The sequence below is a fragment of the Vipera berus genome (genome assembly GCF_964194415.1).
Source record: "Vipera berus genome assembly, chromosome: 2".
In the NCBI taxonomy this organism is placed as follows: Eukaryota; Metazoa; Chordata; class Lepidosauria; order Squamata; family Viperidae; genus Vipera; species Vipera berus.
In genome coordinates this window covers 261,590,985-261,616,826 of record NC_138203.1, presented here as the reverse complement: position 1 = coordinate 261,616,826, position 25,842 = coordinate 261,590,985, and the positions used below count along the sequence as shown (strand labels likewise).

At 38.7% G+C, this 25,842-nt stretch overlaps 1 protein-coding gene across 7 annotated transcripts in view; it reads left to right on the top strand.

The window, feature by feature from the left end:
- PXK (PX domain containing serine/threonine kinase like) overlaps positions 1 to 25,842 on the top strand; it is a 59,682-nt gene that overhangs the window by 5,645 nt on the left and 28,195 nt on the right. For 6 of the 7 annotated variants that reach the window (XR_014025431.1, XM_081320044.1, XM_081320043.1 and 3 more), the window contains exons 2-10: positions 7,737 to 7,787; positions 11,345 to 11,392; positions 16,763 to 16,949; positions 17,966 to 18,043; positions 18,732 to 18,805; positions 22,242 to 22,316; positions 22,779 to 22,883; positions 23,890 to 23,991; positions 24,786 to 24,947. Coding sequence is in view for 6 of the 7 variants with exons in the window: in XM_081320044.1 (XP_081176170.1) it covers positions 7,737 to 7,787; positions 11,345 to 11,392; positions 16,763 to 16,949; positions 17,966 to 18,043; positions 18,732 to 18,805; positions 22,242 to 22,316; positions 22,779 to 22,883; positions 23,890 to 23,991; positions 24,786 to 24,947 (882 nt within the window). In the remaining variant the exon portion in view is untranslated. The remainder of the gene's footprint in view (positions 1 to 7,736; positions 7,788 to 11,344; positions 11,393 to 16,762; positions 16,950 to 17,965; positions 18,044 to 18,731; positions 18,806 to 22,241; positions 22,317 to 22,778; positions 22,884 to 23,889; positions 23,992 to 24,785; positions 24,948 to 25,842) is intronic. The other variant, XM_081320048.1, reaches the window with a different exon arrangement.

Sequence of the window (25,842 nt, the reverse complement as noted above, 5' to 3'; positions counted from 1 at the left end):
TAAATCTTTGACAGTGTCACAGTATTTGTGGATAAAGGAAATGCTGTAGTCCATTTAGATTTCAGTAAGGCATTTGACATGTGATTTCAGTAAGCACAGCCTCCTTCTTGATAAACTGGAACAATAGGGAATGGATAGTCACGCTGCCAAAAATTGATTCATATTTGGCTGAACAGCCATAGCTAATGCATGGTGGACATGAAGTAGTATGCAGTGGGGTACTTCAGGGTTTGGCTGAGCACCCTTCATGTGAGATGGCCTCACGAGATCGATGGTTCGTTAAGGTGCTTCCAAGTAAAAGGCATCACGCAGGGATGCAATCAGTCAAAGCTTTATTTAACGATAAAGTAAATAGAAAGAGTTCCCTGGCATGGAGGCATCCATGCCTGGATTGAGCTCATGGATCAGCAAGCAAGCAAGCAGAAGAGAGAACAAAGAGAGCAGAGAGAGAGCAGCCCCTGAGCAGAGTTTTTATGGGGGTCCTCAGCCCCTCCCTTACCAATTAACTCTCGCCAATGGGGCTGCAGGGGCCGGGGACCCCTGACCCACCAGTGGGAGCAAAGATGCCTCTTTGCTCCCATCTGATGACCTTTTTGGGGAACTGCCATGGCTGGCACAAAAAACATCTAACACTTCAATTACTTCATAGATGAACTAAATGAGGGAACAGAAGGGATGCTCATTAAATTTGACTTAAAGCTGTGGGGAGGGGAAATTGTTAACATGCCAGAAGATAGGCTCTTGACTGACTTGAAATGTTGTTCAGTGGTAAGAAATACAAGGTTCCACACAAAGGCAGAAAGGTGGTACGCAGCTTAGGAGAGATACTTGTACAAGGGAGCTGGAAATCCTGGTAGATTATAGATTAAATATGAGCCAGCAATATACTGTAGTTGGCAAAAGAGCCAATGTAGTGTTGGGCTGCATCAGTAAAGAAAGGTAAATGCCATGACCTCAAAAAATGACAATATGCATTGTTCAGATGGCATCTGGAATACTGTGTTCAGTTCTGGTTGCCATAATACAAAAAAAAAGGACGCTAAGGAGATAGAATGCAGAGAAGAGGGACAAAGATAGTAAGGAGCTTGGGCGCTAAATCTTATGAAGAGTGGCAAGGAAGAGTATAGAGTTGGTGTGTTGCTATTAGCATTTCAAGAAAAGAGAGAAAGGCATTGCAAAGTAGAAATGTGACACCAATGAGATGCATATTTGGGTTTTGTTGGTCAAAATTTACATAATTATTTACACTCTTCATCAATATCTTCATCAATGTCTGTCAATCTTAGATCAATGCTTCTTTGCTTATATATGCTTCTTTAAGCAAGATTCTACTATGAGTTGTGCCTCATTGTCAAAACTGAACTGGGGAGGTGTGTAATGTTTGTGTATGTAAACATTAATGTCAGGTTGCATCAGTGTTAGGTTAGGATAGAATAGTGCACTGATCAACTTCCATTTGTGTCCAGGAACAAAAGTCCCTATAATGTGTATTCTGAATAGGATTTGCAGTACTGATGATACTTAATTGATGCTAGATTCTGTTGGAAGGTTTGCTGCTGCTTTCTTTTAGTATTTTGACTGGCTTGACTGCAGGATCTGTTGTTCTGCGCTCTGCACTCCACTTAGGATTCCCCTACGGTACAAGTTTCAATAGTTGGTATATAAAAACAAATGGGAGAGAAAGAGGGAGGCAGGCAGACAGATGGACAGATAGACAGGCGGATGGTTTGGTATAGTGCAGGGGTAGGCAACCTTGGCTCTTTTATAACTTGTGGCATGGCTGCTTAGGAATTCTGGGAGTTGAAGTCCACAAGTCATAAAAGAGCCAAGGTTGCCTACCCCTGGTATAGTGGTTAAGGTGCTGGCCTAGAAACCAGGAGTGTGTTTTAATCCTACCTTAGGCATGAAAACTGGTTTGGTGACTTTGGGTCAGTCAGTTTCTCAGCCCAACTCACTTTACCAGGTTGTTGTGAAAATAGGTGGAGGAAGGAGTATAGGGTATAATCACTCCCTTGAGATATTTATAAAAATAATGGAAGGATAAAAATAAATATCAGAGTGGACAATACAGTGTAAAAGGATTCCTCCTTTTGGTGCCTAGTACATCCTTTTATTTTTTTTAAGATAGTTTTCATTAATCATGTTAAATGAGAAAAGATTTGCCAGAAGGAAGAGGGGGTCAACTGATTTTCCAAAGCATCAAGAAGGCAAGACAAGAAAAAATGGATGGAAACTATTCAAGGAGAGAAGCAACCTGGAATTAAGGAGAAACTTCCTAACAGTGAGAACAATTAACCAGTGGAACATCTTGCCTTCAGAAGTTGTGGGTGCTTCATCACTGGAGGTTTTTAAGAAGAGACTGGACAGCCATTTTTCTGAAATGGTATAGAGTCTCCTGCTTGAGTGGTGGGTTGGACTACTAGAACACCTCTAAGGTCCCTTCCAGCTCTATTCTTAATTGAATTGAGCCTATGCAAAAAAAAGCATGTTGCAAACTAATTTTCTAAATACTGGTCTCTTTATTTACAAATTTTCTGTGGACCCCACCTAGCCTTCATAAGCATCTGTCATGGTTCCGACAGATGGAACTCTTCAAAGAACTTTGAGGCATTGTTTACCTTAAAGCAGGGGTGTCAAACTGCTGGCCCATGGGCCAGATGCGTCACTGGGAAACCACACCCACCCAATTGCTGGCAATGGCGAAAAAGCTCCAATATGTTGCACGACATCACGTGACGTCGCAAGTTTGACACGTCTGCCTTAAAGAATATTCGAGTAGCATAACATCGGTACTAACATAATTGAAGCCAAAAACTGAATTCCCCTCCCCTGACCACATAGTATTAAAGCACAATTCCCTCCTCCAATTAACAATCATAAATCACATTCCCCAATTAGTTTGAATCACGGGCTTTCCCTCCAGCTCTCCAGCCCACCAATTCATTATCATCTCTTATTTCAATAACCTTGGTTCTCACACTAGGTTCGTCTCCTGCAGCTCCCAGTCCTCTGCCATGTGCAGTCCAAAAAAAAAAAAAGTGGGACTAAAAAAGTTCAATCAATTCAAATATGCAGGGTAGGTGCATATCTCGCCTTGGCTTCACTCTTCAGTCAAACCCTGTTCTGCGCATGTGCGTATGTATGCGCATGTGCACACATTTTTTTGCGGCTCCCAGTTTTTCCTTTTCTGAGGGAACTGGTTCTGAGTGGCTCTTTCACTGTTTCAGGTTGCTGACCCCTGGTCTAGCTGGATTCTCATGCACATTACCCCCCTTCCCAATATCATCTAACTCTAAAAGCGAAAAGAAGAAAATGGCTACATCTGCATCTGCTGTCAATGCAAAAACATCCGATGTTAGCAGCGTTGACAGCATCCTTATCAGATAGTTATAGACAAATACTTTGGTGGAAAAAATGACCAGCTGTCCAGAAAAAAACAAAACTGAAGATAAGCACTAGTAATAAAGTGATTGTGGGGGCCTATAATAAATAAGGGGTAGAAATCTCATTAGTCTGAATTCTGGTCGTGCTTTTAACTGAACCATCCATGACATATTTTGTGAATAGGCAGGCCTTCTAAGACACTTTCTGAGAATGTTCACAGCATGTTCTCAAAATTGCAGAAGCAGCCACTGAATCAAAAATGTTGACACATTTGCCATACCATTCATAAAACATAATTGACCTCCTTTTTGATAGCCCTGCAGAAAACATCTGGCTTGTAATTGAATATTCAATTCTGATTTGCTGTTCCAGCGAGTTTGAACAGTCAGTTCACTACCTTGTTTTCCGTAAACTTGACTTTAAATATGTGAAAATTGGCTTCCTAAAAGAGCTAATATCATATGAGTTTTCTGAATAAAAATGTGTTTTCAGTGTGTGGGCATTGGGAAAAAATATTCCCTAACCTTTTTAACAACAACAGGAAGCTATTTCATTTCAGTCCATCCATGAGTACCGTGAACCGTAATAGATCTTAGTTAAATGTTACACTACATTATGCTAAGCAGTTATCAATTATCTGGTAGTTTCTTCTGATGAATGTATCAGTCATACTCTTCACTTATGAACACAGCAGATCTTTGATCATGGTTGCTTTTATCACATGATCAGTGAGCAAATGACTTGCGCGAGAGCAATGGGACAGGCTAGCATCATATGATATTACATGAATTTTGGAAGGCAAGACAAAAGTAGGCGGGGGTTTAGTCATGTGTGACCACATTTGGGCTTGTTCACATCTCTGAATGATTTATTCATTTATATTTCTGTTTTGTTCTGTGTAATTCCATATTTGAATGCTGAGCTGTCCCAGACCTGTTTAGCTTCAGTACTGAGTCAGGAAATATGCCCTTAGGGACTGCAGGGCAATCAACCGGTAGTTTTGAGAATATTGAAATAAGGGCTGTAAATGACTTGTAAATACAAAGTTTTCTTTTCCTGTGTAGCTAAGATAAGTTGATTTACTTGTACTAAGCTTTTGTCCTGATCTAATCTCAGATTGCTGGTTTACTCCTTTAATTGCTCCTTATTTTATTTGGCTTATTCAGCTTTATTTAGTTTTATATTATTAGGCTCAATAAATTATTCATTCAGTTAATTGCCTGCAAATAAAGTCATTCAATTTATTAGCCCCTTTCCTAATAATATGTTTTACTTGTTGAAGTGTTTTTTTGGATAGTTAATCTCTCTGTAATACTAATATTTTATTATAATCAGTGATGCCAGAGAGAAAATGTGCCTTTTACATGATAAACTAGCAACTCTATCGCTCATAGATTAATTGAATGTTTTATTTCTTTTTTTTACATTGTTTTTAATGTTACATGCAGCCCAGGGTCTTCTGTAGTGGGTTATTCAATAGGTAAATAGAAATGAATATATTGTGGTCACATGGAACCATAATTTATCATTAGATCTTTGGTAAGATTTTTCCTTCAATCGTAGCTAGGCAGATTATGAATTATTATTTGCTTAATTATCTGTTAAAATGTACTGTATAATTATTTGTTAAGCAAATATTCTATTGCAGAAGGCAGAAGAAATATTTCATAGGATGTTATATTACACAGAAATGTTAGGGTGTTTTGCATGTTTTTTGTCTTTAGTATTGTGCAGTATTGGAGTTCTCATAGTAATATAGGTAGTCCTTAACTTACAAGGGACGCGGTGGCTCAGTGGGTTAGGATGCTGAACTTGTCGATCAGAAGATTGGCAGTTTGGCAGGTCAAATCCCAAGTGCCGCGTAGCAGAGTGAGCGCCTGTTACTCATCCCAGCTTCTGCCAACCTAGCAGTTCGAAAGCACATAAAAATGCAAGTAGAAAAACAGGGACCACTACGGTGGGAAGGTAACAGCGTTCCGTGCGCCATTGGCGTCTAGTCATGCCGGCCACATGACCACGGAGACGTCCTCGGACAAGCGCTGGCTCTTCGGCTTTGAAACGGAGATGAGCACCGGCCCCTAGAGTTGGAAACGACTAGCACGTATGTGCGGGGGAACCTTTACCTTTTTTTTAAATTACAACAGTTCATTTAGTGACTGTTCAAAGTTACAAAGGCACTGAAAAAAGTGACTTATCACCATTTTTCACACTTACAACCTTTGTAGCATTCCCTTGGTTATGTGATCAAAATTCAGATGCAGGGCAACTGCCTCATATTTTGGATGGTGTCCCAAGGTCATGCAGTCCCCTTTTGCAACCTTCTGACAAGCAAAATCAATGGGGAAGGCAGATTCACTTAGCAGCTGTGTTCTAACTTATCAGCTGTGGTGATTCACTTAACAACTGTGGCAAGAAAGGTCATAAATGGGACAAAACTCACTTAATAAATGTCTCACTTAACAATAGAAAATTTGAGCTTAATTGTGGTTGTAAGTTGAGGACTGTCTGTAGTGGTCCATCCAGTAGAGGTGAAGGAGGAGTATATGTTCAAGAAGAATTGTCATGTGAGGTAATACTTGGTATAACATTCATGAGGTTTTTTTTTTGTGTGTGTGTGTATGTAAAATTCTTTTTTACTTGAAATTTCCTGTTTTTAATGGATTAGGAATGCAGTATTAAGACATAGTGGCAGAAACATCCATCTGGATATTGTTGTCACACAGTTGTCTTCCTCCTTTGACACAGTGCACATCAGTTTGCTAAGTTTGCCTTTCAGTAGAGGTAGTCCTTGGATAACAAACATTTGTTCAGAGACTGTTTGAAATTAGGATAGTGCTAAATGAGAAGACTTATGGCCAGTCCTCATTGTTGTGGCCATCGTAGCATCCTGTGGTCACACAAGTGCCATTTGTGACCTTCAGTGCTGGCTTCTGATGAGCAAAGTCAATGGAGAAGCCAGCAGAAGGTTGCAAATAAGGATCACATGATGTTGCATCTAATAACTGTCAGGAGTTACATAACAACTACAACTGTGGTAAGTTGGTGTAATCAGTGATGTCATACTTTATGACTGTGTTGCTTGGTGAAGGAGTTCCCAGTCTCAATTACCATTGTTAACCAAGGATTACCTGTAACTGCTTCTTTGGGACCTTGAAAGCTTATGCTTGTGACCTCAGTGACAAAGTTCTCTTTATGGTCCAAAGTATTCTCAGCAATTTATTCTAGCACCACAATTCAGAACTATCAAGTTGGCTTCACTCAGCCTTTCTGATGATTCAGCTTTTATACTGACATGCTACATGGCCCTGATAGTTGATTCCTTTATTGTTATTGTGATGTTTCTGCATTTTAATACTTTGTTTAAATTTATCATAGTTTTTATCCCAATTAGCAGATATGTCTGGCCTAATTCCACTGGTGTGAAATTTCTAGGAGGACCCCTCCCCCCCCCAAGCATGTATACTACTAAAACTCACATTGTCATGACCAGGGTGAAATGGTACTTCATAGGGCAACAATTTTTGAACCAAGGTATCTAAAATGGACTAAATTACAAGATGTGTCCAAAATCCAGGAGCCATGATTCCTGAGGAAAGTTGTGGCTTCTTCGGTGCTACTGGTTACTAATGTGGTCATGTGATCTTCATTTTCGACATTCCGTGACAGTTTCTCAGCCAGTCTCCCAATCCTTCCCTCACTTTCGCCACTTCCCTGCCTGTGGGAAGGGAAGGAAATTTCCAATGTTCCCTGCCAGATTCCCACAAGAAACCTCAATGGGGAAGCCAGCAGGAAGTCAAAAGTCACTCTTGCTCCCACTGTTTTTTGCCCACCCATGGTAATTTTGTTTCTATGTTTACGTGAGTAAATATCTCTGAAATGATGACCCTGTGGGGCATGAACTGTCTTGTCCATCCTAAAAGTTGAACAGGAGAGATTTTCATTTTATAGTGATGGATGCAACTGTTCAATGCATTGCAATGTCAACTAAGAAGTAGGTGAAGAAATGAAATAAAACATGCCCTGATAAACTAGTAGAAAGAAGTGAGTAGGCTGCAAGATGGGACTCTAATGTAACATTGAAAAATATATAGTTGTCTAGATACCAAGCTCAAGATCAGGAGTCTTCAAACGTGGCCCTTTTATGACTTGTGGACTTCAACTCCCAGAATTCTGGGAGTTGAAGTCCACAAGTCATAAAAGGGCCACGTTTGAAGACCCCTGCTGAAGAGTGTAGTGGCTTTTAAAGGGCCTGTTAGTCTTAATCCATTCATACATTGAAATTATTTTAAAAGCAGTATTGAATTTCATTTGACAGATCAAATAATGTATGTTAATTGTGTTCTAATTTCTAGGAATATATTATTCGTGTACAAAGAGGGATTTCAATGGAAAACAGCTGGCAGGTAACTTCTTGAATTCTTAATATAAATTATAACTTTTTTTTTCAACTTAACTATTATAATCCAATGTTTTCACCGTATAACTTCAGGGTTTTTAGAATCATTTGGTATAAATAATTTTTGAATGAAAGAAATTGTGATGTAAGATCAGAGCTTAGCTCATTAAATAATAATAATAATAATAATAATAATAATAATAATAATAATAATAATAATAATAATAATAATAATAATAATAATTGGAAGGGACCTTGGAGGTCATCTAGTCCAACCCCCTGCTCAGGCAGGAAACCCTATACCATTTTGGACAAATGGCTGTCCAGTCTCTTCTTAAAAACTTCCAGTGTTGGAGCATTCACAGCTTCTGGAGGTAGTTTGTTCCACTGGTTAATTGTTCTAACTGTCAGGAAGTTTCTCCTTAGTTCTAGGTTGCTTCTCTCCTTGATCAGTTTCCATCCATTGCTTCTTGTCCTGCCTTTGGGCGCTTTAGAGAATAGCTTTGGAGAATTTCTGCTTTCTCTTTCTCACATTCAGTCTTCTTTTGCCATAACTCGGTTCATGTTAAATCATCACTAGTTTTTAGATATTTCTAAAGTAATTAAGACCAGTAAAGCCAAAGTCTATTACAGGTAGTTCTGGACTTACTACCACAACAGAGTCTGGAGTTTGATCATAAGTTGTTGTGATCATAAATCAAGACCAAATTTGATTTTATGACCCTTTTTATAATGGTCATAAAATGGTTGTTAAGTGAACAACACGGTCATTAATTTTAGCAAACCATAAGGTTGTTAAACAAATCCAACATATCCAATGAGCACAGACCAGCAGGAAACAAATTGTAAATACAAGCCGGTTGCCAAGGGCCTGAAATGTGACAGGTTGTAAGTAGCTGTTTTAAAAGCCTGTCATAACTCCCAATGATTGTTAAGTGACCAATTGTAAATCCAGGACTACCTGTATAGATTCTCCTCCCCCTGATCTTATTGAAATTGGGATAAGAGCCCCAGTGCCTGTGAGATAAACTGAATTCTGTTCATTACTGTTAAACCTATACTTTTATAAGATCTTTTTTTCTGTGGTTTGCTAGTAATAAGGATAAAAAGGTAAAGGTAGAGGTTCCCCTGCACATGCGTGCTAGTCGTTTCCAACTCTAGGGGCTGGTGCTCATCTCCGTTTCAAAGCCGAAGAGCCAGCGCTTGTCCGAGGACGTCTCCGTGGTCATGTGGCCGGCATGACTAGACGCCAAAGGCGCACGGAACACTGTTTTTTTTAAAATCTCATTTATATCCCGCCCTTCTCCGAAGACTCAGGGCGGCTTACAATCTAAGAAGCACAAATCAATGTGCTCAGCAATAGCCTTCATTCTATGTATATGCCTGCTTATTAGGGCTTTCGGACCCCCCCAAGCAGCATTTTTACAAAGTCAGCTTATTGCCCCCAACAATCTGGGTCCTCATTTTACCTACCTCGGAAGGATGGAAGGCTGAGTCAACCGTGAGCCTGGTGGGAGTCGAACCTGCACTAATTGCAGGCAGCTGGTGTTACTTAAGGAGGCATTAGCCCACTGCTCCACCAAGGCTCAGTTACCTTCCCACCGTAGTGGTCCCTATTTTTCCACTTGCATTTTTACGTGCTTTCGTACTGCTAGGCTGGCAGAAGCTGGGACGAGTAACAGGTGCTCACTCTGTTACGCGGCACTCGGGATTCGACCCGCCAAACTGCCGACCATCTGATTGACAAGCTCAGCGTCCTAACCCACTGCATCCCCTAGTAATAAGGATACTACATTTTAAAGAATAACTCCAGGACATGACCAGCTGACAATTATTTCATTATTCCTGTCGTCTCTCAAATTATGAAGTCCATACTACAGTATGCCACAAGCATAGAGCCAGGGCCAGCAGATGATGGCAGAATAGAGCCCTTCCAAAAGCTTTATTTAAACACTGGAAGTTTTTAAGAAGAGACTGGACGGCCATTTGTCTGAAATGGTAGAGGCCAGGGTTTCCTGCCTGAGTAGGGGGTTGGATTAGATGACCCAAGGTCCCTTCCAAATTTATTATTATTGTTTTTGTAAAACAAAAGTCCTTTCGCCTAAAGGATATGAACAGCAGCCAGATTCTTTGCATTGTCTGTCTTGATGAAAGTAGGTTGGTGCTACCTGATTCTGAGTCTGACCAATCTAATATGGAGTGAATAGGAAGCTCTGTGCTGTTAACAATGATTTTTTTTCCATCTGCTGCTCTAGGAGAAAGACGACCTTAATCATCTTTCTCTTCTTTTTCTCTTTTTTCAAATATCTTTAAACTGTTGCTTTTATACCTTTTCTCTTGGGGAGAAAACTCATCCATGAAATTCTAACTACCGGAGAAGATCCAGTAACTCTTTTTTATTATTTCTAAAGCTGGCAGGTTATAACGAATCACTGGTCTCTTGCATCCAGAACAGCCGTGAGGAAGAGTTATAAGGCTGCATAATTCTTATTCATGATATTGATCAAAGACATGTAGTATACTTGACTGTCACAAATACAAAGAAGAAATGGTTTTACAGCTGATAAGAGGAGTAAAGGAAGTAAAGGAAAATATGTAGCCCCCTCAGGGAGAGAGACAATAGCTTCATCCTTTGAAATGCAGGCCTGTTGCTTTGATATGTGAGAGTGCCGGAATTTTCAATGTTGTTTTAAGAAGCTGATCCTATATTTCATTTCAAAAAGACAGAGCGTGCTGCTAATTAGCATCGTTGCAAATATTAGTTATTCCAGAGGCACAGATTCCACATGAGACTCTATAAAGAGTCCTGCTGGATTAGATCACAATCTCAGCTAGTCCAGCGTTCTTTGTGATGGACCAGATATATTTGAGAAGTCACAAGTCTTAATGTTGCCAGACGCTACAGATTTTCTTTTTGATATTCTTCTCCAGGAGAGCAGTTTTCGGGCATGTGCCTTAAAATAGTAAACAGCTATTAATATCAGGAATCATTGATAGTCTTATCTTCCAGGAACCTATCCAGTCATCTTTTAAAATTACCTAAATTGACTACCATAACACAACTGCTGGCAGTGAATTCCTCAGCTTAACTGTCCATTGCATGAACAAGTTTTTCCTTCTATTGGTCCTGAAATTAAACAGTTTAAGTTACCTCAGATTTTAGCAGTACGTATGGGAGAATGAAGAAAAAGTCTGTTATCTCAACCATACCTAATTTTTAAATACCTTTCTCAAGCTGCCCCTTACTTCCCTTTGTTCCTGGCAAAGGAGACCCAATTTTATAAATGCATGTGGGAATAATTACTCATTATTCATGTCATTAGTCAAGCAAAAGCCCATTAAATTTCCCTGTGCATACTCTATTATGAGGAGAAACCAGTTTTCATTTTTTCCAACCCCCGAAATATTTTGTATCTGACATTGGCATTTCTCCTTCTTGTCATGAAATCTTCCAGATGTGGGCCAACAGGAGAATTTTGAACCTATGTTTGAATTACACCTTAGATGAGTTTTAAAAGAGTATTTGAATGAGTTGTACCCAACTAATAAAATGTTATTTTGCAGATTATACGAAGATACAGTGATTTTGATTTGCTGAATAACACTTTGCAGGTACATTATTTGTCTTTTATGTAAAACTGTTCTTAAATTTTTGATTTGTATATTGTAGCTGTATCAGTTTTGTTTGTGTTCACTCACATGTTTTTACATTATTTTATTTATTTATTTATTTTATTTATTAGTTTTTATAAACCGCCCTTCTCCCGAGGGACTCGGGGCGGTGTACAGAGGAAGGAAGGTATACAGATGAACAATAAAAAGTAATAAAAACAATAGTGAAAACAAACTGGGACCCCAATTAACGCTATCATGCCAGGCCGGACTGCTGGAACAGGAAAGTTTTTAAGTCGCGACGGAAGGTACGGAGGTCGGGGGCCATCCGGATTTCGGTTGGTAAACTGTTCCAGAGGGCCGGCGCACCCACTGAGAATGCCCTCCCCCTGGGGGCCACCAGCCGACATTCCTTGAGCGGTGGCACCCTGAGGAGGCCCTCTCTGTGGGAGCGCACAGGACGGTGGGGTGCTGACATCGGCAGAAGGTGCTCCCGTAGGTAGTCCGGACCCATGCCATGTAGGGCTTTGTATGTCATTGTTAGCACCTTGAACTTCACTCGGAAGGCAACCGGGAGCCAGTGCAGCGCACGGAGGAGAGGTGTGATATGGGAGTATCGGGAGGCTCCCAAGAGTGTCCGTGCCGCTGCACTTTGCACCAGCTGAAGCTTCCGAGTGGATCTCAAGGGCAGCCCCATGTAGAGAGCGTTACAATAGTCTAGGCGAGAGGTCACAAGGGCATGGGTGACTGTACGTAAGGAATCCAGGTCTAGATAAGGCCGTAGTTGGCGAACTAGTCGAACCCGGGAGAAGGCCCCCTTGGTCACAGCTCCTATGTGGTCTTCTAGGGAGAGCTGCGAGTCTAGGAGGACACCCAGGTTGCGGGCCCTATCAACAGGGGGTAGTAACATGTCCCCGATGTTAAGCAATGGGACATTCTGAATATCCTGGTTTGCCGGAACGTACAGCCATTCAGTCTTGTCCGGGTTCAGTTGAAGCCTGTTCCTCCCCATCCATTCCCGGACCGCTTTCAGGCAGCGGGACATCACGTCTAGGGCATCACTGATATTGTTTGGAGTTGAGATAAAAAGCTGGGTGTCATCAGCATACTGATGGAACCCTACTCCAAAACTGCGAATGATCTCACCCAGCGGTTTCATGTAGATGTTGAACAGGAGAGGCGAGAGGACCGACCCCTGAGGGACTCCGCAAGCGAGAGGCCTCGGGGTCGACCTCTGTCCCCCTGTCAGCACCGACTGCGAGCGACCCTGGAGAAAGGAGGAGAACCAACGCAGAACCGTGCCTCCCACTCCCAGTCCCCTGAGGCGTCGCAGCAAGATACCATGGTCGATGGTATCGAAAGCCGCCGAGAGGTCTAATAAGACTAGGACAGAGGAATAGCCCCTGTCCCGGGCTCTCCAGAGATCATTCATCAGAGCGACCAATGCCGTCTCCGTGCTGTAGCCCGGCCTGAAACCCGATTGGTACAGGTCTAGATAAACCGCTTCATCCAGGATCTGAGGAAGTTGGTGCGCCACCACGCTCTCAACAACCTTCGCAAGGAAGCGAAGATTGGAGACTGGACGAAAGTTATTTTGTAAATTTTCTAATAGAAATATGCATTTTAAATAAGTAAACATGCATACATTTTAAATATCAGTTTCAACATTATGTCAAAACAATATATAATCAGTACTAACTGTTGGGGAGACAAGATCTGTTTTAGCAAATTGAAAACAAAATGTGAAATCTAGTGGCTAGCTAAGTGTTAGTTCAGTGATTAAGCCAGGCAATAGATATTAAGAACAATCTATAAGTGACTATAGAAGAACAATATCTGAACGTGGGAAAGTTGCAAGTGTTGACACTCAATAATTTAACTTGAAGGCTCCTCTCATTCACTGCTACAAAATCAAAAGTCATATTGATCTTTTAATATGAAGTCCTGACATGCAGCGTAGAGAACCATTTTTTCAATTTTGAAAAGCCTCTCTGAATGGTGCTATTTATTGTGCAGTGAAATAGTGTCCTTTTGCTTTTAAAACACTGCAGTAATTGTGTGTTTTTACTTTCCAGGACACTGGTTTCTTTTAGTGTGTGTGGGAAAATACCAGAGAGGCTGTATATTAAAGTGTCTATTGGATTTGTGGGCAGAAGAAGGAAGTTTGTAGCTACATTATGGTTGTTTTCAACAATTCCTTTGCTGCTACTCATGCTTTGTCAGATACTAATAGTAGAAGAGTTGTGTTAATGTGGTTTCATTCACTGATCCTGCTATACATACTACTGGAAATGCACATTACTAGTCTGTGTCCATTCTCAGCATGTGCTGGACTAAAAATATGTTGAATTTCAAAGAAGGATATATTTTTCAGGTCTAATTTGTGAAACATCCAACAACTCTGTTAATGGACAGTATTAAGAAATATATTGCAAATATAAAAATGAAAGATTATATATAAGCAATTGTATATTGTTATGGAGGGAATCTGAGAGGCCATTAGATAATGGAGGCTTTCATCTCCATGCTTGTCTTTTTATAATGGTGGCAGAAAGGTAATTTATTGGTGCTTATGCTATTCTGAAAGTAAGGATTTTCAAGTAACAATATACATTGATAGGAATATAAGCTTCCTTGTTTATCAAAAAGTCTAATTTATGTCAGTTTTGGAACTGAATGACTGACTTGAACTTGTTTCCATGAGGAGGTGAAAATTTTAACAAGCGAGAAGAAAACATTTTATTCTGCCATCTTCCTCTTTGGTTGTAATGAATGAGCAAGACACTAGATGTACTGTTTTAGCAATGATATTTTCTCTGCATTGGCATCAGTAAGCAATTTCTTTTAAAATAACTTCTTCCTGAGTACAGTTTGTTTTTTAGATTGTTCCTAAGTTCAAGGATAATTATGCTCTTTCACAATAGCAGTGCAATTGCACATCCAGCTCGGTAATTATTGCTACATCACTTTTTTGGATAAACGTTGCATAACACAGTGCGGACCATGACAGCGTGGACTTAGTACATTAACAAATTCTCTGTGGGATGTGCAGTGATGACTTCCTGTCTCTGTGATACATCCATCCCTGCTTTTTCTGACCAACACAAGCATCCTGCAAGTTAATCGTTCCAGTTTTGTTCAGACTTAGATAAATACAACAGAAATATAAAGCATTTCCTCAGCTAGCCTCAGCAGAATTTCTTGTTATTTCAAAACTGTTGAAATGCATTAATCAAATGTATAATTTCCTTTCCTGAGAATGAATGAGTTCAGTGAGAGTTTCTGTAGAAAAACATTCCTCAGATAAAGGGAAGAAACAGTTCTCTCCGTACTCATAAAATCTGTGAACTTTCCTTCCTGTTTCTATATGAACTGATAATTTGGGTTGTTTTTTATACTTTTTCTTTTTCTTTTCTTTTTTTTAAATTGCTGTTTCTGAAAATAATTAAATGTTCCTCGGGACCCCAAAGCACCGTAATTTCCCCCCAAAATCCTTTGCATCTTGTGGATACATTTCTTCGTATCAATATCCAAGAAACTTCCATCCCATCATAAATATTAATTTTGTGTTGTGTGCTAGCAGTGAGGTTGTTCATATTTTATCACAATGGATGACTTGTGTTAACTGGTTTTTAAAATGTACATTTATTAAGAATTTAGTGGAATGTAACAACAAAAATATAAACAAACCAAAACAGTACAACAGTACTAAAGAAATAAAAAGGGACCATAAAACATAGATCACTTTTATTTCTATCAGCATAGAACTAATATAGAATCAATTTTTAGTATATTATTACATCTGGACTATATAAAATCATTGCCCCATCTTTTATTTTTAATATATTTATACATTTCCAAAATTGATAAAGAGCACATCTTTTGAATCTATTCTTTAATGTCTGGATTGTAAATTTCTTCTCTACAGTGCAAAAGATTATTCCTTTCGCCAAACCTCAGGCTTGAAAAGAGTTATTTCCAGTGGTGGGATTCAAATATGTAAACAACTGGTTCTCTGCATGGATGCTGCTTCTGGAAGTCCATTCTGGGCCTGAGCAACAAAAAATTAGCTACCAGTTCTGCCGAAGTAGTGCGAACCGGCTGAATCCCACCACTGGTTATTTCACAATATTTAATTTAATTCTGTAATCACATCTGCATCTTTAACTGCTATGATGTTCTCTGAATTACGTTAATGTATATAATGATTTGGAATAAAAAAAGAGCTAAAACGGGAGATGAGTTAATGATAATAGAAGTACATCATAATCTAAATAATTTTTCCTGGAACTAGAAATTCTAAGATCTTTAAATGTTTCCTCTTAGTATGAAAGAATGAGTCAAACTCTGACAGGGGAAATACTTCTAAAAGCTTTTCTACAGCTTCTGCTAAAAAGGGTAGAGAATGCTGACATGCACAGTCTGTTTTCATTCCATGTTATTTCAAAAACCAAGATTTTGACCAAATGTTGCCATTATGCTTCATTTGCTTACATATCATAGTTTGTTCTGGTGACATAAAGTCATCAGAGTATATTTAGGAATGTAACATATTTTGGTATGTTCCTAAAATCTGCCATTTTATTGCTAATGAATTAATATAAACCTTTAATTGGAAGACTTTATTCTGTGTGGGGCAAGTGAGAATGTTTGACCCTCTCATGTTGCTGAACTACAGTCCTCAGCATCCTTCACTACGTCTAAGATGGTTAGACCTGTTGGAAGTTACAGGTAGTCCTTGATTTAGGACCACAGTTAAGCCCTAAGTTTCTGTTGTGAGATAGACGTTAAGTGAATTTTGCCTCATTTCACAACTTTTCTTGCCACAATTGTTAAGCGAATCACTACAATTGTTAAGTTAGTAAAACAGTTGTTAAATGAATCTGGCTTCCCCATTGAGTTTACTTGTCAGAAGTTTGTAAAAGCTGATTACAAGACGTCGGAATACTGCAACCCTCATAAATATGAACCAGTTGCCAATGTCAAAAGTGTTATAAATGGTCACTTTTTTCAGAGCCATTGTAACTTTGAACGGGTACTAAATGGGTTGTAAGTCGAGGCCTATCAGTATAGCTTCTTGTAGAAACCAAGCATCCTTGGTTTATCATGATATGACATTTTAAGCCATCATTTGCTGTAAGTTTGGTTCATTGAACGAGCCACAGAGGCCTAACTTATATAAAATATTTAAGCTAGAAATCATGAAAAAGGTATTGCAGTAAACTTAACAAACCATCATATGGTTTATAGAGTGTATGAGCCCAGTCAATACTTTTGTAAGATGGGATATTAGTTGCATTTTTTTTGTTGCAGATGTAATGAATATATTTTGTATTAGTAGTTTTCACTAGGCCTGTTCTTCTTTTCAAGATTTCTGCTCTTAGCCTACCTCTTCCTCCCAAAAAATTGATTGGAAATATGGACCGTGAATTCATTGCTGAAAGACAGAAGGGCCTTCAGAACTATCTCAGTGTGATTACTTCAAATCATATCCTATCCAACTGTGAACTAGTAAAAAAATTTTTGGACCCAAACAACTATTCTATTAACTACACTGGTAAGGAGATAAATTATTGAAAAATATTTCAAATATCTACTGCAGATTTCACATATTTCCTCTCTTTTCTGCAAAAGACTCCATGACTTTAGAAGTAGCTCTCTACGTATCTGAAAATATGTAAGTGAAAATATGTCAGTTCTATCAGCTCATGGAAGTGCCAGCACTATAGACGTGATGTCCTTGCTGGTCTATTCTACTAAAGCATTTTGCAGCTCAAGGATTTCTCCCCCACTGAGCTTTGCTTTCATGTTCAAAGATGAAACACCTGAACGCAGTAGGGTGACCTGAGAGTGGAATGTGGAATGCTGCCCTTAACTTTTGAATTTCCTGGACTCTCTTGTGATTCTGGCTTCAGTGTTTATTCATGGAATGTTATCATTACTGAGCTTCATGCTTGCCAATCATACTAAAGGAAATTTAGTGAATAGCATATATTTTAGGCAAATGAGACATTATGATTGCAATTGATTTTAATGTGCCCTTGTATTCAAAAAATAATAATTGGAAGCTGTTGTAGAATATTTTGTTGTATCTCATGCAAGATATTCTGTGACTGGAGCCTGTCTATCTGTAAATATGTCTCTCAGTTAACAGTTTTTCTCACTTCTCAGCATGGATGGCTGGGTGGAAGTCCTTAGGTATTTATTAATTCCCTGAACCAGCATGATGGAAAATATGTGTTGCCTTACAGAAATTTACAAATACTTTCTCCAGATATCCTACATGGCTAGGTACAAAGTCCAGGTTTTTTCCACCGCACAAATTATACACGTATTTTCTAGTATTTTGTGTGAATGAAACTGGAAAAATATATTATGATGCCTTCATCCTTATTGTTTGACATTTCCTCCTATATCATGTTGCTTGTAGGTGTATGCTTTCCAATTTAAGCTTTATCAGCCAACCTAGAGATAACTTACTGTGGAATGTTGACATACAGATAAAATTTTAAAGTTGAAATTAACTTCACTGTCAATACTAATATAACATCTTTGCAATCCCTGTCTCTGCAGAAATTGCCTTACAGCATGTTTCAATGTTTTTTCGGTCGGAACCAAAGTGGGAAGTGGTAGAACCATTAAAAGATATTGGTAAGAACATTAGTTATTAGACATATAACATTAATTATATATCACAGACATCAGAATATGTTGTTGCTCTGTCCACCTCTGTATTGTGTTTTAATGTAGATTGTTTTGTAAGCAAACATAAGGAGCAAACTTTGATGTAGTTCCTGATTGTCAGAATCAAGATTCTGCTGTCATGCTACTTATCTTACAGATTTCTGCTGTGTGGGCTCCAATCCACCCCTAGACTACAGCAGGGGACAAAGGATTTAAATAATCTTTCCTCCCTACTCTTGCCAAACAGAGTCCTGATCTATAAATCAAACATTTACAAATTGCTGTGTTTTTTTTGTTTTTTTTGCTCGGACCTAAGTCAAAGGGTCTTTCCAGTCTTTATATCTTAGTAACTGGAAATGTCAAGTGTCGACTGGGTCCTTATCACATACTGTATTACTGAATGTTATGCTTTGCAGTGTATTTTAAAACAGCAGTTATTCTTTTTATCTTTCAATGTGCCTTGTGGAATTGTACAATCAGTAAAAAAAATTTTTTGAATGCTACTACAGTATTGTAAAATACCTCTCTCTCCCTTTCTCCCTTTCTCTCTCTCTCTCTCTCTCTCATTTGTATGATCACTCATTTCACAAGAGCATGACTCTGCATGGTGTATAGCAGTTACAACTCATTTTAACCTATTTTGATGGTTTTTCAGGCTGGAGGATACGAAAGAAATATTTCTTAATGAAGATTAAGAATCAACCAAAGGAGCGACTAGTGCTAAGTTGGGTTAGTTTCTTTTTTTGTGTATGGGGGGGAGGCATTTTTTTTTACCAAAATTGCAACATTGATTTTTTTTTCCTTTATGTGCATAAGAATAACTTTCAAAAGAAAACTCTGAGAACTTTTTCTAAAGTTAAGCGACTACTGTGCTGTTATAAAGAGTTTAGCGAGGACCTTAGGGAAAATGTGGAAGAGTCATTGCAAAAGGACTTAAGAGAACAATTACGAGTCTACACCAGGGGTGTCAAACTCGCAATGTCACATGATGTGTCGCAATTTTTTTTCCAACGGGGTGGGTGGGCACGGTTTCGGCATGATGCATCCGGCCTGTGGGCCAGCAGTTTGACACCCCCAGTCTAGAGAGTCAAGCAAATATGAGAAAGAAAGTCAAAATAGGTCCATTTTCATTTTCTTTAATACAAGATAGAAGAGAAACCAGGACAGGCTTTCAAGATTCTGTTATTATATCCTACAACAATAAAATAGTATTCCCTGCAGGTTTGTTTCTTGACTTGGCTTATCTTGAATGGCTGATTTTTGTAAGAAGATATTAATTAGCAGAGAGACTAGACAACATATTCAGTCATTTTATCATTTGTACAGTTCACTGATTTTGCTAAATCAACATTATACAAAAACTGGAGTAATAACTAAGCATTTATTTACTGTAAAGACAAAACCCCTGCAATCTGACATTAGGAATGAGGAATAGAAAAATACCATCTTGTGTGGATTGGCAATGATTCATTAGATTTTTGTTGCTAAACTGTGAAAGCTATTGGAGAAATGGAAAACAAATGCTAAATAAGAGACAGGTAGTCTTCGATTTATGGTTGGTTGCTTAGCAACTATTTGAAGGTACAACCTAGCTGAAAAAGAGTACTTATGACCTGGATCTGAAGTCCCAATGATTGCCCCCCCCCCCCAGCAGTCACTTCAGGCATTTTGCAACATGGCCGCATTTACAGCCATTTGCAGCATCCCCTGATCATTTGATTGTGTTTTGTGATGGTTTTGCCGAAAACTAGTACTTCTAGTTTTCAGCAAAACCATGCCCATGTGAAACAATGGGTTTGTACTTAAAATCACCATGTTCTTTTAATATCTGCACATTCACACTTAACGATTGCATCATTCACTTAACCACCCCTGCAAAAAACATTGTAAAATTGGGTCGGTCATGCTTTACAACTGTTATGACTTATGACTATCAGAGGGTCCATTATGGTTGTGACTCGAGGACTGTCTATGTTAGCTGGTCTCTCTTCTTTCCAGAAGGCTTACTGTTTATATGTCTTTGCCAGTACATTATGTACAAGGGCAATTTGGAAATCAACCTCCATTTGATTATCAATGACAGACACCTGCAGATACAGAACTTTTATTAGACACATTAGAAAACTACAATGTTACATTACTTTTTGACTCAGTGTGTGGTCTTTAATGGAATTTCATCTACATGGAGGGAAGTGTGTAGTGGGGTGCCCCAGGGCTCTGTTCTGGGCCCAGTGCTCTTCGACATCTTCATCAGTGATTTGGATGAGGAGGGTAGATGGGGAACTCGTCAAATTTGCAGATGACAACAAGCTGACAAGAATAGCCAACAGTCCAGAAAACAGGCTTAAGATACAGAAGGATCTTGACAGACTTGAACATTGGACTCTTATCTAACAAAATGAAATTCAATAGTGAAAAAAGTAGGCAAGAAAAACCAAATGCACAGTTACAGTATAAGGTTAGGGGTAGGCAACCTTGGTTCTTTTATGACTCATGGACTTCAACTCCCAGAATTCCTGAGTCAGCATGGCTGGTTCAGGAATTCTGGATATTGAAGTCCACAAGTCAGGGTTGCCTACCCTAACCCTAACCCTAACCCTGCTCAATAGTAGTAACTGTGAGAGGGATCTCGGTGTCCTAGATGACAATCACTTAAATATGAGCCAGCAGTTTACTGCAGCTGCCAAAAAATCCAACACAGTGCTAGGCTGCATTAACAGAGGGATAGAATCGAAATCACGTGAAATGTTAATACCACTTTACAATGCCTTGGTAAAGCCATACTTGGAATACTGCATCCAGTTTTGGTCATCACGATGTAAAAAAGATGTTGAGACTCTAGAAAGAGTACAGAGAAGAGCAACAAAAATGATTAGGGGACTGGAGGCTAAAACATAAAAGGAACGGTTGCTGGAATTGGCTATGTCTAGTTTAATGAAGAGAAGGATTTTGGGTGACATGATAGCAGTCATCCAAAATCCAAAAAGAGAGAGTCAAGCTATTCTTCAAAGCACCTGAAGGCGACGGATGGAAACTAACGAAAGAGAGAAGCAACCTAGAACTAAGGAGAAATTTCCTGACAGAACAATTAATCAGTGGAAGTTTTAAGAAGAGACTGGACAGCCATTTGTCTGAAATAGTATAGGGTTTCCTGCCTGAGCAGGGGGTTGGATTAGATGACCTCCAAGGCACGTTCCAACTTTATTATTATTATAATCGCCATTTAAATGGAGGCACTTGTCATAACATCTTACAAGGTTTGAAATTGCTTAGTAGTAATCGCTGGATGCCAAATCTGGGCTATTGGGGGTGTGATCAAAAACATCCCAACAGAACTTCAAAAGTTCTTGGGTGTGTCTAGCAGTGTGTGGGGGCGAGCATTATCGTGAACCAACACCACACCGGAAGTAGTGCCATAGAATATCCCACCAAATGTGAAGATGCCAAAGGAGTACTAATGAAGTTCATGGAGCTTGGTTCAACCATCAGTTTAGAAGTCTACTGTGAAATGTTATGAAAACTCAGACGAGCCATCCAGAACAAGCGTTAGGACATGCTGACTTCCGGTGTGGTGTTGGTTCACGATAATGCTCGCCTGCATACTGCTAGACGCACCCAAGAACTTTGGAAGCAGTTCTGTTGGTATGTTTTTGATCATCCCCCCCCCCCATAGCCCAGATTTGGCGCTGAGTGACTACTACTAAGGAATTAGTAGTAGTAAGACGTTATAACAAGTGCCTCAATTTGAATGGCGGTTATGTCGAAAAGTAATGTAGTTTTCTAATGTGTATAATAAAAGTTCTGTATCTGTGAGTGTCTGTCATTGATAAGCAAACAGAGATTTATTTCTGAATTGCCCTCATAGCATCTGGATCCTGAACACTGACAATATTTTTCAAGTTTCGTCTGTGCCAAGCAGAATTCCTTCTTCTGTCTTGTCCAATTGCATTTACTAAAGAAGAAAAAGAATGGGGTTTATGTGATCATTTTATCTGCTTTCACATATCTCAAGAGTTTCTATAAGGGAAAAATATTACAATGTTTTTTAACAAATGAAAGTATTGGGAGTGACTCCAAATCCATTTCTGAATGACATCAAAAGTAAATATTGAAATATAACAACACTTTTACACAATGCAACATTTAGTAACTATTACATTTTTAGGCTGACCTGGGTCCAGATAAATATTTACCTGACAGAGATCTTCAGTGTGCTGTCAAGTTTCTTTCTTCCTGTTCGGTAAGTAGATAATTAGCTTTAAACAGGCAAACTAGCATTTGTTCATAGATTACATAGAGATCACAACTGAAGATTTGTCCATGATTCATCTTGATTTTAGAGACTGGCCTATAGATTATCATCTAACTTAACTTATGAAGATGAAACACTGATTCTTTGTACAGATAAATCTCTTGTCCCTATCTTCTTTCCTTCCTTTCTTCCATTTGCAGATTTCCACTAGAATATTTGTTTCAAAAAATGGAGGCTTTTATCTGCCTTAAGCTCAGAGGCTAAAGTTGTCTTACTAATTCACATCTATAATATGGCTAGCCAAGGTTTCTGTATCAAAGAATTGTGATCCTGTCACTCCAATGCATGATTCAGTCTCATTTAAGTTGCTGAGGAATGGGTATTGGGGAAGGCTTTATATAAATGTGTATATCATGAAAGTAATGTTAATTCATTTTCTTTTCTGGACAGCATCCTTATATTTACAAAGTCATTTTTGCCACAGCCAATGAATCTTCTGCACTAGTAATTAGACACTTCAGTGAAAAAGGAACTCTAAAAGACGTTATTTATAAGGTAATGTAAAGAACTTAGATTTGGTGATGTATTTCATACATATGCAATTTAATTGATTAAGGATTTAATTGATTAAGAGTACAGCTAGACTAATGCATTTGCTTTGGTGTTACCTTTTGTTTTGTGGTATTCTATTTTCCTCAGATTGTAATTGCAAACCACCCAGAGATGGTCAGAGACATAAAAATTTAATTAGTTAGTAATAATTCTTCTGTTTTGTGGGGAGTAAATACACATAAATTTAGCCCCCCTTTCTGTCATAAGCACCTTGGGAAATTTCATCTCCCAACATCCTTTAACTGTGGCTTTTAAGAAGAGATTAGATAAACATTTGTCTGAAATGATATGTAAGGGTCCCTTCCAACTCTGTTAGTCTGTTTTCACTCTTGGATACAAAAAATTTGGTAATTCCTGGTTCATTACATATATAGTAATTTGGCTAAGATAGGTAAAGGTAAAGGTTCCCCCGCACATGTGTGCTAGTCGTTTCCAACTCTAGGGGCCGGTGCTCATCTCCATTTCAAAGCCGAAGAGCCAGCGCTTGTCTGAGGACGTCTCCATGGTCATGTGGCCGGCATGACTAGACGCCAAAGGCGCACGGAACGCTGTTACCTTCCCACCAGAGTGGTCCCTATTTTTCTACTTGCATTTTTTACGTGCTTTCGAACTGCTAGGTTTTCAGAAGCTGGGACAAGTAACAGGCGCTCACTCTGTTACGCGGCACTCGGGATTTGACCCGCCAAACTGGCTAAGATAGGCGGCTATAAAAATTGAATAAGTAAATCAATATACATAACACTGAGCTGGCAAGTAGCATCTTCAGGGGCATTTTCTCTTATCCAAGAGGAAATTTCAACATTAATTAATGTTTAACCATATTTAAATAGTTAAGAATTCATAGTTAGTTGAGGTGTGTCAATTCTTGAATCTTTTTTATCTGCTATTAACAATAAGGTCTTTTTTGATATTTGACACTTGTAATCATAGTAGGGATTTCTTTTCAAAGGCAAAACCAAAAGATCCATTTCTGAAGAAGTACTGCAACCCGAAGAAAATTCAAGGTCTTGAACTTCAACAAATTAAAACATTTGGCCGACAAATTTTGGAGGTAAAAAAGGTTCAATCCTCTATATGAATTTTGATGTGGCATCAAGACATAATCATTTGAAAGATAAAAAAAATTACATTTGTCGGAGGATAATAACAAGTGTACTGAACACCATATTTCATTGCATCATTTAAACATATACCGTAAGTTAAAAATACAATTTTTGTGTCTAAAATACCCCCCCAAACCCAGCTTTTTAGAGAGTTTTGTCCTTTCTTCTTATACGTAGGATTAAAAAAAAGTATTGGAAGAAATGGCACTAGATCCTTGTCTAAATCATCCTATATATATATATATATATATATATATATATATATATATATATATATATATATATATATATATATATATATATATATATATATATATATATATATATATATATATATATGTGTGTGTGTGTGTGTGTGTGTGTGTGTGTGTGTGTGTGTGTGTGTGTGTGTGTATGTGTATGTATATATGTATATATATATATACATATATATATATATAGCATGACATGAAACTTTGATAAGGTAATCCTCGACGTACAATCATAATTGAACCCAGAATTAATTGTAAGTCGTAGTGTTTGCTAAGCGGACTACCATGTGACTGTGACTGATTTTTGTAGCAGTACCACCTTTTTGTAGCAGTCATTAAGCGAATCCTTAGTCATTAAATGAATGCCATCTGTTTTCCCTAATGGGCGTTTTTAGCATTTGAAGCTGGGATGTCTCTGTGGCAAAATGCTGTAGACGGAAGTTCATTTTCTGATTGTCAGACTGAAATATTTTTTGTGTTTGGTGCTCTAGGTCTTAAAGTTCTTGCATGAGAAAGGATTCCCATATGGCCATCTACATGCTTCCAATGTTGTGCTAGAAGGAGACACGTGTAGGTTACTGGATTTAGAGAATTCCCTTCTGGGGCTCCCGTCCTTCTATCGATCCTACTTCACACAATTCCGTAAAATTAATGTAAGTGGAAGCAAATATTTTGGCAGATGGGAATTAATTTTGAACGTGAGGCATGGCAATAGTTTGTTTAAAACAAAGCAAAAAGCCTTCTAATGTTGCGAGAAAATAATTTAATCCAAGAAGCATACAGAAATGTGGATTGCTTTGTACATTCTGCTTTCCTATGAACAATGGGTTGAGTGGGCCTATTGAGTGCTTAACAACTCTATATAAACATGAAGTATAAAGTAAATCATACATTTCTGGCTTTTTGTGTTCAAAATGAAGAGTTCATCTTTCAACTTAGAAAGAGAAAGAACAGGAAATCTTACACAAAAGGCGACTAGAAGCAGCAGAAGGAGAACAATTATCTAACTCTGAAATGCAATTTTAGGGTCCTACTTTTTCCAGAAAACTCTCCTAGTAGACAAGAAACATATAGTTGCAATTCATTTGCTGCACAAATACCAGTTGTCTTTTCCTAAAGATGTAGTTATGGAGAGATGCACAATCTATAGTCCAAAAGCCATGTAATTTGGAAAGATAAATTTTAATTTATATCTTGGCGTCAGTTTTTGGACATGATTTGCAAGACACAACTCGAATGGGTGTAAATTTTTGTGTTTCAAAATTGTGCATCCCAGTATTATACGATTAAGGATAATAACAGTTTGTGGAGGGATTGGGGGATCTTTGAAACGGCTCCTGGGCGCTACTTTTCGTGACGCTGAGCCTCCCCCCCCCCGAGCTAGCGGCCTGTTGATCTGAATGAGCAGCGCTGACAATCCCTGCGGACCTGTTGAGCTCTGTTATGGCGTCAAGCACCGCTACAGCGCCGTGAAGCCCAGGACGCCTCACCTGCCTTCTTTCCTCTGCCTGTTCGCCGTGGATACCCTCTGCTTGTCGGAGGGGCAGC